Below are 12500 nucleotides of genomic sequence, written 5' to 3' on the forward strand. Positions count from 1 at the left end.
TAGTAAATGTTTTTTTTTTTACAGATTTAGTTTTAGTTTTAAACATTTTTGTCAGTATCTGCTGTTATAAAGATCTCACTCATTTACATCACAAGCATCAGAATTTCATCATAGAAATATCAGCATCTGCAGCAAATTACATATTTTTGCTCTGTTAGAGTCTCTGAATAAAACTGGGCAGTTTTTTCTATTTCTATAACTCATATCCACGCTTTATCAGACAAGATGGGCCATAAATCCTGATGGATCAGATATGCTGCATGTGTTGCATGTATTTACAGCTTTCTCTTTCTGTCTCAAGATCAGGTTGCTTTAGTGGCATGACATTTGTTACAGTTTTGCAAAGCATTTTAGTGATGTAAATGACAGAATATAGTACCACAAAATACAGATATTAGATGGTGTGGTGTATATACATTCATCTCTGTCTCTCTCTCTCTCTCTCTCTCTCTCTCTCTCTCTCTCTCTCTCTCTCTCTCTCTCTCTCTCTCTCTCTCTCTCTCTCTCTCTCTCTCTCTCTCTCTCTCTCTCTCTCTCTCTCTCTCTCTCTCTCTCTCTCTCTCTCTGTCTCTCTCTCTCTCTCTCTCTCTCTCTCTCTCTCTCTCTCTCTCTCTCTCTCTCTCTCTCTCTCTCTCTCTCTCTCTCTCTCTCTCTCTCTCTCTCTCTCTCTCTCTCTCTCTCTCTCTCTCTCTCTCTCTCTCTCTCTCTCTCTCTCTCTCTCTCTCTCTCTCTCTCTCTCTCTCTCTCTCTCTCTCTCTCTCTCTCTCTCTCTCTCTCTCTCTCTCTCTCTCTCTCTCTCTCTCTCTCTCTCTCTCTCTCTCTCTGTCTCTCTCTCTCTCTCTCTCTCTCTCTCTCTGTCTCTCTCTGTCTCTGTCTCTCTCTCTCTATCTGTCTCTCTCTCTCTCTCTCAGAACGGAGGTCGTGTTTGGCCAGCGGAGTGGTCTAAATCTCGCTCGGCGAGTCGTTCTGCGCCGCTGGACGCTCGCTTCCGTAACGTGTCTCTGATTCCTCTGCGCGGCAGCGAGAACGAGATGAGGAATAGTGTGGCTGCTTTCACTGCCGATCCTCTCGCCGTGAGTCTAATCAGCCAATCACAGCCGGGTTCGGCCAATCCCACAGCCAATCACACGCTCTCTGCTTTTTTTCTCAATATATATATTTTTGCTCTATTAGATTACAGATTTTTAATTAGTTGTTTCTCAGACAAATAAACTATCAATGAAAAGATTATTTATTCAGCTTACAGATGATGTAAACATCTCAATTTCAGTAAATTGATTTATGACTTATGACTGGTTTTGTGGTCCTGTGGATGTACAAACACACAGACAATAATTCTGTATGTAAAACATTATTCATCTGAATATGAGAGTATTGATGATGCTGTGTGATTACCCATGAGCCCTCACTGTTCTGATTTACGGAGATGCTTCATGTTCGGCTCACAGTGTGTGATGAATCATGTGAATCAGGAGGAAATGAGGAGTAAATCGAGAGTGAGTCCTGTGAGTCTGGAGTGAATTGAGTGAGTCAGGAGTAATTCAGGAGTGAGTCGTGTGAGCTGTGTGAGTCAGGAGTGATTCAGGTGAGTCAGGAGTGATTCAGGTGAGTCAGGAGTGATTCGGTTGAGTCATTCAGGTGTGTCAGGAGTGATTCAGGAGTTATTCAGGTGTGTCAGGAGTGAATTGTATCTGCCAGGAGTGATTCAGGTGAGTCAGGAGTGATTCAGGTGAGTCATTCAGGTGTGTCAGGAGTGAATTGTATCTGTCAGGAGTGAGTCGTGTGAGCTGTGTGAGTCAGGAGTGATTCAGGTGTGTCAGGAGTGATTCAGGTGTGTCAGGAGTGAATCAGGAGTGATTCTGGTGAGTCAGGAGTGATTCTGGTGAGTCAGGAGTGAATCAGGAGTGATTCTGGTGAGTCAGGAGTGATTCTGGTGTGTCAGGAGTGATTCTGGTGTGTCAGGAGTGATTCTGGTGAGTCAAGAGTGATTCTGGTGAGTCAGTCAGTAGTGATTCGGGAGTGAGTTGTGTGAGTCAGGAGTGATTTGGGTGAGTCAGTCAGGAGTGAATCGGGAGTGATTTAGGTGTGTCAGGAGTGAATCAGGAGTGATTCTGGTGAGTCAGGAGTGATTCTGGTGTGTCAGTCAGTAGTGATTCGGGAGTGAGTTGTGTGAGTCAGGAGTGATTTGGGTGAGTCAGTCAGGAGTGAATCGGGAGTGATTTAGGTGTGTCAGGAGTGAATCGGGAGTGATTTAGGTGTGCCAGGATTGAATCAGGAGTGATTCTGGTGAGTCAGGAGTGAATCAGGAGTGATTCTGGTGAGTCAGGAGTGATTTGGGTGAGTCAGTCAGGAGTGAATCGGGAGTGATTTAGGTGTGCCAGGAGTGAATCAGGAGTGATTCTGGTGAGTCAGGAGTGATTCTGGTGAGTGTGTCAGGTGAATCAGTGAATCGGGAGTGATTCTGGTGAGTCAGGAGTGATTCTGGTGTGTCAGGAGTGAATCAGGAGTGATTCTGGTGAGTCAGGAGTGATTCTGGTGTGTCAGGAGTGATTCAGGTGAGTCATTCAGGTGTGTCAGGAGTGAATTGTATCTGTCAGGAGTGAGTCGTGTGAGCTGTGTGAGTCAGGAGTGATTCAGGTGTGTCAGGAGTGATTCAGGTGTGTCAGGAGTGATTCAGGTGTGGAGTGATTCTGGTCAGGAGTGAATCAGGAGTGATTCTGGTGAGTCAGGAGTGATTCTGGTGTTTCTGGTGAGTCAGGAGTGATTCTGGTGAGTCAGGAGTGAATCAGGAGTGATTCTGGTGAGTCAGGAGTGATTCAGGTGAGTCATTCAGGTGTGTCAGGAGTGAATCAGTATCTGTCAGGAGTGAGGAGTGATTCTGGTGAGTCAGGAGTGATTCTGGTGTGTCAGCTGTGTGAGTCAGGAGTGATTCAGGTGTGTCAGGAGTGATTCAGGATTTAGGTGTGTCAGGAGTGAATCAGGAGTGATTCTGGTGAGTCAGGAGTGATTCTGGTGAGTCAGGAGTGAATCAGGAGTGATTCTGGTGAGTCAGGAGTGATTCTGGTGTGTCAGTCAGGAGTGATTCTGGTGTGTCAGGAGTCAGAGTGATTCTGGTGAGTCAAGAGTGATTCTGGTGTCAGTCAGTCAGGAGTGATTCGGGTGAGTGAGTTGTGTCAGGAGTGAGTCAGGAGTGATTTGGGTGAGTCAGTCAGGAGTGAATCGGGAGTGATTTAGGTGTGTCAGGAGTGAATCAGGAGTGATTCTGGTGAGTCAGGAGTGATTCTGGTGTGTCAGTCAGTAGTGATTCGGGAGTGAGTTGTGTGAGTCAGGAGTGATTTGGGTGAGTCAGTCAGGAGTGAATCGGGTGTCAGTGATTTAGGGTGTCAGGAGTGAATCGGGAGTGATTTAGGTGTGCCAGGAGTGAATCAGGAGTGATTCTGGTGAGTCAGGAGTGAATCAGGAGTGAGGAGTGATCTGGTGAGTCAGGAGTGATTTGGGTGAGTCAGTCAGGAGTGAATCGGAGTGATTTAGGTGATTTCAGGTGATTCTGGTGAGTCAGGAGTGAATCAGGAGTGATTCTGGTGTGTGAGTCAGGAGTGATTCTGAATCGTGTGTGTGTCAGGAGTGAATCGGGAGTGATTCTGGTGAGTCAGGAGTGATTCTGGTGTGTCAGGAGTGAATCAGGAGTGATTCTGGTGAGTGAGTCAGGAGTGATTCTGGTGTGTCAGGAGTGAATCAGGAGTGATTCTGGTGAGTCAGGAGTGATTCTGGTGTGTCAGGAGTGAATCAGGAGTGATTCTGGTGAGTCAGGAGTGATTCTGGTGAGTCAGGAGTGAACCAGGAGTGATTCTGGTGTGTCAGGAGTGAATCGGGTGAGTCAGTCAGGAGTGAATCGGGAGTGATTTAGGTGAGTCAGGAGTGATTCAGAGGTGAGTCAGGAGTGATTCAGAGGTGAATCTTGCAAGCTTGGAGTGAGTCGTGTGAGCTGTGTAAGTCAGGAGTGAATTGTGTGAGTCAGGAGTGATTCAGATGAGTCAGTGAATCAGGAGTGAATTGTATGAATTGTGTGAGCTGCACATGAAGCATACTGTACTAATGCTTTTTTTCTGGAGGAAGTGGAGGTGTTTGTGTTCTTCACACATACAGCGGACATCTGATTAACAGTGAAGTTCAGAAGCAATAAATCATGTGTAAACAAATGAATAATAATTGGTGGTGTGTCTGTGAGCAGCAGGTGTTGGGTTATTGCTCATATCATTAACTTAATGAGCGATTTCCTCTAACCTTTTTACCCATAATTCTTTGGGACTCTCCTCTTTGCATTATGTCAGTGGCATAGTGTATTTATAACAACATGAATTCAACAGGAAAGTAAAGAAGAATCACTGGATTTTTTTCTAATGTCTTCTGTTACATTATTCCTGGAAAAAAAAGATTAAACATTTTTTAATTTAATACTTTTATGTGTGTATATAAAGAAAATTGTATTTGTGCGTATACAAAAATATTTTAAAAATATAATATATATAATATAATATATATATTTTTTTAGGTTATTTATGATTTTATTTACATTTTATCTTTGTTGGACTGATGTTCTTTGAGCTCATGACAGTGAATTTTCAATCCTATAATTCTATTGAAGTTTTCTGCTATTTTCTCTGAGAATCTGACAGATTCCAATTAAATGAATGCTTTATTTTCTGCAGCTCTTCAGAAATGTTTGACTGAGTGAAATGTTGTTCAGGTGAGACGTCCAGCTTCAGACAAACAACAAAATCATCACAAATATGTGATTCTGAAACACAAATACAGTCATAAGAGCACAGATAGATAGATATATGTATACAGAGAGAAACAATACACTGAATGGCTCAAAAGTATAATTTTGAAAGAAAATTTGATTTAAAAAAAAAATCTATTTTTATTTCTTTCCATGAAGATATTTAGTAAATTATCAAAACTTAGTGATTAGTAATATTCATTGCTAAGTAGGAGATTTTCTCAATACTTCAATTTATTTTTTATTTTTATTATAATTTTTTTTTGTTGCTCAGATTAGTTGTATCTCAGATAAATACTGTCCGATCCTAACAAACTATACATTAATAGAAAGATTATTTATTAAGCTTTAACTGATGTATTAAAGAAAATGGACTCTTATGACTGGTTTTGTCTCCATGGTCAAACATATCATTAATATTTGTCATTTTGGAGTCATTTAAATATTTTATTCCTGCATCACTGATTTAATTTATTTTTTTAATAAATATTAAATTATATTTTATATATATTTGTAAAACATTTATACTTATAATTGTAATAAAACTATATTTATCATTTATGTGTGTGTAATTTAATTTATTTATTATAGTTTATTTTGATATGACGTGTGTGTATATATATGTTTTTTTATTCTTTACATGTATTTGTTTATTAGGAACTGCAGGTGTGTTCGGCTCACAATCACATCAGGATCAGGTCCGGATCAGTCCAGATCAGACCGGATCTTCTCACGCACTTTGACCTTCTGAGAGGTGACACTGCTCTGATCCGTCACTCTTTCAGACTGTTACTGGACTCGGTCTCGTGGATCGTTGTGATGTCGAAGGCGGGGATGGATCTGTGTTTTAACATGCGTTCAGAAGCTGTCGCTCGTGGGCCGTTTAGTGTTCATCATCTAACCCGCTGAAACACTCGAGGCGTCCGGTCAGACCGAATGGACTCAAGTCTGACACACACACGTGTTTTTACTGTTTAACCTTCACACCCTCAGACTTTATAACTTATTTCAGTCTGTTTTCATGTCAATCAAACAGAATCACATCAAGAGTTTTAAAGGTTAAAGGTCATGGATGGGTCCATAGAGAGAGAGAGTGTGTGTGTGTGTGTGTGTGTGTGTGTGAGAGAGAGACAGATTAAAGGTGCATTCACATCATGGGCAGAATTAATGTGTGTGTGTGTGTGTGTGTGTGTGTGTGTGTGTGTGTGTGTGTGAGAGAGAGATTAAAGGTGCATTCATCATGGCAGAATTACATCATATGTGTGTGTGTGTGTGTGTGTGTGTGTGTGTGTGTGTGTGTGTGTGTGTGTGTGTGAGATTTAAAGGTGCATATATCATATATATATATATTCATATATATATATATATGTGTGTGTGTGTGTGTGTGTGTGTGTGTGTGTGTGTGTGTGTGTGTGTATGTGTGTGTGGGGTTCTAGGTCTGAAAAAGTATAGAAAAAGAAATCAGAATATGGAAAAGTATTTATGTTTCCTGATTTTGCCCCGTTTACTTGTCTTTATAATAGAAAACTAAGAATTTAATGACAATAAATGTATTGTACAAAGAGAAAACATGAATGAAATCAAGGTGCACTCTGGTTATGCAGAACGCAGGTGAAAAGTATTTTGGGTTCCTCCTCAGAATGTTCTTAGCACCACGTTACACTAGAGAACCAGCACAGATGACATCTATATAGACTTCTGAGTGTTAGAGAGACTTTTAGTTCCAGTCCTCTTTATAAACCCTTGAACAAGTTCTGTGACATCAGCCTGTGTTTTATCATCTTTCTGTGGAGGCCGTGGTGAGTTAGATCTCATGGTTTGATATGTGAGGTAAAGGAGCTTTTATGTAGCGTACTTCAGCGAGGAAAAACGTGAGCGGGCATTTAAAAGACCTTATTTTTCATTTGAATTCTTATTTATTTTACTTTTATTTCACTTTGAGAAAATCAAGCAATTAATCATAAAGAAAAAAACCCTGAGAAAATAAAAATGTTAACAGATTACTATACTATATACCAAATATAATGCTGAAAATAATGTTTTATGAACCAGTTAGCTTTGAAAATGTGTAGGAGCCCTGTATAGAAGTACAAACCATACTGTGTGTGTGTGTGTGTTTTATATATATATATATATAAATTCAGATTCTGACACATGAACCACATCACTTTGTGTTTTATTTCTGTGTTTTTGTAGCAGTGTGTTTTTTTGTTCAATCCTGTTGTTGACATTGTTGTTGTTTTGTTGATATTGCTGTAATATAACTTTGTTCATATGATTAGCCTTTATAAGTTAATCCTGAAGATTCACACGCTAGCATTCGAGACTGTGATTGTTTTTTTGTAAACCAGACACACACACACTCTCTCACACACACACACACACACACACACACACACACACACACACACACACACACACACACACACACACACACACACACACACACACACACACACACACACACACACACACACACACACACACACACACATATACATACACTGTTTAATGAATGAAGTCTGTTTATCTGAGGGTGAGATTGATGAATCATCTTCTGGTTTTATGTGAATCAGGTGACTGTTTGATCTGGTCAAGTATTATCTGATAAATCAGTCACACACACACACACACACACACACACCAGTTTGATGTGATCTCTGGAAAATATAGATTTGTTTACAAAAATTTACTGATGACTTTTTTTTTATTTTTTTTTGAGTTTCTTCAGTGGAACATAACCGAAAAATGAAGCCTTGATCTTTCTTTTATTATCTGTGTTACTGAAGGCCGCTGAGCTCCAGCGTGGTTGAGTGTGTGTGTGTGTGTGTGTGTGTGTGTGTGTGTGTGTGTGAGACCAAGCATGTTGAATTACTGTGAGATCAAGTCTTTGTACACGTTTTGCTGTATTTGATCGGTGTGTAAAAATATGATGATTTGAAAGGTTTTACGGTGTTTGTGTAATGACTGTCAATAATCTGATTGGAGATGCTTGATTATGTGACATCCATCATCTGGTTACTGTGGTTATACTAACTAGTACGTTAACTAGCGCTCATGCATCAGCTGTAAATGTCGTTCTCATCTGATCAGGAGTCAGCCGTGTGGCTTTCATATTGTCCTTGACTCAAAATATTACGATTTCTGAGAACATATAGATGCACTCGTTTTTCTTCATTGTTTTAAACTCTTGAATTAGCTTTTTTAGTTTTATCCAAAGCGACTTAGCAATCGATTAAAAACGAAATCAACAAGAGAACAATAATAAGCAGCTTAAAAGAAAAAAGATGCACAGTGTGTGTAGGTTATATTTTTGTTAATGCAATGAGAAACGATAGGCTAAAATAATGGGAAATAATGCAAAACAAATACAAAAGAGGTACACCGTGGATCATTTACTTTATTTGTATTCGCATATTTAATTTTTGCTTGTTTTTGTAACCGTTACGTTAAATGTTTCAGAATTATGTAATTTAATTACACAATAAATGTAATCTTTTACGGTTACTGAGAAGAAATGCAACTAAATGAATGTTCCTTATGAATATTGTTCACACACTTCCACACTAATTCTATTATGTTTTAGGCAAAAAAAGAACATGTTTGAGAAATTGCAGGGACCGCTCGGAAATATGAGAAACGTTTCGGGCCCCGAGAGGAAACCTCTTTATTTTCCTGAAATAAAACCGTTAAATAAAACTAGTTATAAAGTAAGCTCGTGTCCTGAATCCCTCAAATATTTTGTCTCATATTTTCGAGCTGTCACTGCGGTTTCTGAAAGAAGTCCATTTTTTCTAATGTATATATTTTAGAAAAAAGATATGTATAATGTATATATTTTTTGCCTTAGCATGTAATAAGATTAGTCATATCTATTTTTTTTTTGTTATATTCCAGAGTAGAAAACAAACACACACACACACACACACACACACACAGACACACACACACACACACACACAGACACACACACACACACACACACACACACACACACACACACACAGACACACACACACACACACACACACACACACACACACACACACACACACACACACACACACACAGACACACACACACACACACAGACACGCACACAGACACACACACACACACACACACACACACACACACACACACACACACACACACACACACATTACACACACACACACACACACACACACACACACACACACACACACACACACACACACACAGACACACACACAGACACACACACACACACACACACACACACACACACAGACACACACACACACACACACACACACACACAGACACACACACACACACACAAAGACACACACAGACACACACACACAGACACACACAGACACAGACACACACACACACGGCTCATGTTTGTTTAATTAAAACTTGTTTCATTATGATTCAGGCAGATGGTTTTCATTACTGTATTATATAAAAAAATAATGAGTATGACGTTTAATTGTTTTGAACATGAACCTCAATGCAAAACTCTTAATAGCCTTTTAATTTTACGGAAACTCATTTGTTTTTTTTTCATTAATGTATTTCGTGAGAAATAATGATAAAAATAATGAGATTTCTGGGTTTGATTTTCCTAAACGTCCTAAACCGTTCAAATCAGCTTCAATTCAATCGAAGCTCATTTTATTAACTTTTTTCCACACTGTGTTATTTTCACTTCAGCGTTGCATGAGAAGTAATAAGAACAATGATGAGAAATACGATCCTAAAACGTTCTTTGTGTGTTATTTAAGCTCGTTTAACGACCCGTTTCAGGAGGCGGGGCTTAGAAGAGAAGTAATGTGACGTGTGTTAATCCTAACTCATCGTCCAGAGCTCGTGACTGAAGCCCGTCTCGTCTGTCTCCGTTCTCTTGTGTCCAGTTCAAAGGCAGACTGGACCCGAGCTCCTCGTCGCCGGCTGACCCTCACGTCACCATAGCAACTGTTTTCATGCTTTCCGCTCTTCTGTTCGTATATCGATCATAATCACATACAGTCATACTCATATTCACTCAGAGAAACAGAGCTTGGGGACATGCTTTCTCTTTCTCCTTTGTCATGATGATACTGTGATGTGTGTGTGTGTCTCTTTGAATCTGTTTGTGTGTGTGTGTAGGGGAGGTTGTGTGAGTCTGTGTGTGTGTCTCTTTACATGTGTGAATCTGTGTGTGTGTCTTTACATGTGTGAATCTGTGTGTGTGTCTCTTTACATGTGTGAATCTGTGTGTGTGTGTCTTTACATGTGTGAATCTGTGTGTCTCTTTACATGTGTGAATCTGTGTGTGTGTCTTTACATGTGTGAATCTGTGTGTGTGTCTCTTTACATGTGTGAATCTGTGTGTCTCTTTACATGTGTGAATCTCTGTGTGTGTGTCTTTACATGTGTGAATCTGTGTGTGTGTGTCTTTACATGTGTGAATCTGTGTGTGTGTGTCTTTACATGTGTGAATCTGTGTGTGTGTGTCTTTACATGTGTGAATCTGTGTGTGTGTGTGTCTTTACATGTGTGAATCTGTGTGTGTGTGTCTTTTACATGTGTGAATCTGTGTGTGTGTGTCTTTACATGTGTGAATCTGTGTGTGTGTGTCTTTACATGTGTGAACCTGTGTGTGTGTGTCTCTTTACATGTGTGAATCTGTGTGTGTGTGTCTCTTTACATGTGTGAATATGTGTGTGTGTGTGTCTTTTTAAATCTGTGTGTGTGTAGGGGGGGTTGTGTGAGTCTGTTTGTGTGTGTGTTTTTGCATGTGTGAATCTGTGTGTGTGTGTCTTTACATGTGTGAATCTGTGTGTGTGTGTGTGTGTGTGTGTGTCTTTTTGCATGTGTGAATCTGTCTGTGTGAATCTGTGTGTGTGTCTGTTTTTGCATGTGTGAATCTGTCTGTTTGAATCTGTTTGTGTGAATCTGTCTGTTTGAATCTGTTTGTGTGTCTGTAGGGGGGTTGTGTGAGTCTGTGTGTGTGTCTGTTTGAATCTGTTTGTGTGTGTGTGTGTGTGTGAATCTGTGTGTGTTTGTGTCTGTTTGTGTGTGTGTGTATCTGTGTAAATCTGTGTGTGTGTGTGTGTCTGTGTGTGTGTGTGAGAGAGGTAGATACTGTCTGACATAATGTTATGACAAAACTACATCACACCAGTTAGACTAAAAAGACTTAATTTATGATTTAGTTTCAAATTCTTTGCATGATTTAAGGCAAAACCATCATTTTTTCCCGCTCTGCTCAGGTTTGCCTTCATGAAGAAGTCTTCTAGTGGTTTTAGTACGTGCCTTACCTCCCTCCAAAGAGTATTCCCATCCATATTCTGAAGGGGTTTGTTTAGATCTGATTCACTTTACTTTGTGTGTCTGCGTCAGCAGAATGGAAGCAGGTCATCTGGGGAAGTTTTCTCCTCGTAGTTTGTAGACCGAAGTCGATCAGAATCTGTTTTCTTGAAGTAATGACATGTATATTTTAGTTTGTGGTTCTCAGTCGATGCGCTGACTCACGTTTGATTTGAAGAAAAGCAGCGGTGTTCATCTTGTGTTGTTTCCTGGCTGTAGAACGTGATAAAGTGGTTGTGTTGACAGTCGAGGCGTGAAGATGAAGCGCAAACAGCCCGGTAACTGCAGGTGCTTTTCTGTGTTTATAGCTTTCAAATGCAGGATTATTTCTGCCTGTGTGTGTGTGTGTGTGTGTGTGAATCTCCCTCCAGCTCAATTCCACATCAACACTTTGTTGTGGAGAGAAAGCGCTGGAGATGGACGGATAGAGAGAGATGCGTCGCCGCGGGCCGTCTTTCTGAGCCACAAGCGCTTCTGCTTATGTAAGTTGTTTTCAGACGAGTGTGTCGGTGAACAATAAAAAAAAAAACTACTTCTGAGAGTGTGAAGCTCTCCACAGCGTGTGTGTGTGTGTGTGTGTGTGAGAGCCTGTCTGTGTGTGGGGGGGGTTGTGTGAACCTGTCTGTTTGTGTGTGTGTGTGTGTGTGTGTCTTTTTGCATGTATGAATCTGTGTGTGTGTGTGTGTGTGTGTGTGAGTCTGTGTGTGTGTGTGTTTGAATCTGTGTGTGAGTCTGTGTGTGTGTGTTGCTTTGTATGGTTGTGTGTGTGTTTGAATCTGTGTGTGTGTTTGAGTCTCTGTGTATGTGTCGCTTTGTGCAGATGTGTGTGTGTTTCTGGGTGTTTGAATCTGTGTGTGTGTGAATGGGAGGGTGGAGGGGGTTGTGTGAACCTGTCTGTTTGTGTGTGTGTGTGTGTGTGTGTGTGCATGTGTGTTTGAATCTGTGTGTGGGGGTTGTGTGAGTCTGTCTGTGTGTCTTTTTGCATGTGTGAGTCTGTGAGTGTGTGTGTGTGTGTGTGTGTGTTTGAATCTGTGTGTGAGTCTGTGTGTATGTGTCGCTTTGTGTTGTTGTGTGTTTTTTTGAATCTGTGTGTGTGTTTGAGTCTGTGTGTGTGTGTTGCTTTGTGCAGATGTGTGTGTTTGAATCTGTGTGTGTGTGTGTGTGTGTGTGTGTGTGTGTGTGTGTGTGTGTGTGTGTGTGTGTCGCTTTGCAGTGACACAGTTAAAGCAAAAAAACCCCTGATATACTGAATATCCGTTTCTTTATATATGTACTGTATATGTTTCCATGCAGGATCTTTATGAACATTACCGATTATTTTCCAGTAACTCGTGAAGTAATGCATTAATCTGTCAAACGATGAATGGTGAACACATTC

The 12500-nt window shown here is 40.4% G+C and overlaps 1 protein-coding gene and 1 long non-coding RNA gene across 4 annotated transcripts in view; both read left to right on the top strand.

The window, feature by feature from the left end:
- Positions 1-5927, top strand: part of LOC122332932 (arf-GAP with Rho-GAP domain, ANK repeat and PH domain-containing protein 1) — a 56670-nt gene extending 50743 nt beyond the window's left edge. Inside the window, 3 exon segments of the mRNA XM_043230408.1 lie at positions 912-1073; positions 4710-4747; positions 5441-5927. Of these exon segments, the coding sequence (XP_043086343.1) occupies positions 912-1073; positions 4710-4727 (180 nt within the window). The 3' untranslated portion in view covers positions 4728-4747; positions 5441-5927.
- On the top strand, positions 1081-3573 carry LOC122332933. 3 transcript variants are annotated; one of them, XR_006248561.1, is made up of 5 exons: positions 1081-2423; positions 2569-2677; positions 2962-3063; positions 3235-3276; positions 3542-3573. It is a non-coding gene; the product is annotated as an uncharacterized LOC122332933 (long non-coding RNA). The 3 variants fall into 3 exon arrangements; XR_006248559.1 differs by lacking the exon at positions 3542-3573 and having other exon boundaries at positions 3235-3359; XR_006248560.1 differs by lacking the exon at positions 3542-3573 and having other exon boundaries at positions 2569-2657; positions 3235-3359.
- Positions 5928-12500: the final 6573 nt, after the last annotated feature.

Source organism: Puntigrus tetrazona, unplaced genomic scaffold (assembly GCF_018831695.1).
Source record: "Puntigrus tetrazona isolate hp1 unplaced genomic scaffold, ASM1883169v1 S000000150, whole genome shotgun sequence".
NCBI classification, from domain to species: domain Eukaryota; kingdom Metazoa; phylum Chordata; class Actinopteri; order Cypriniformes; family Cyprinidae; genus Puntigrus; species Puntigrus tetrazona.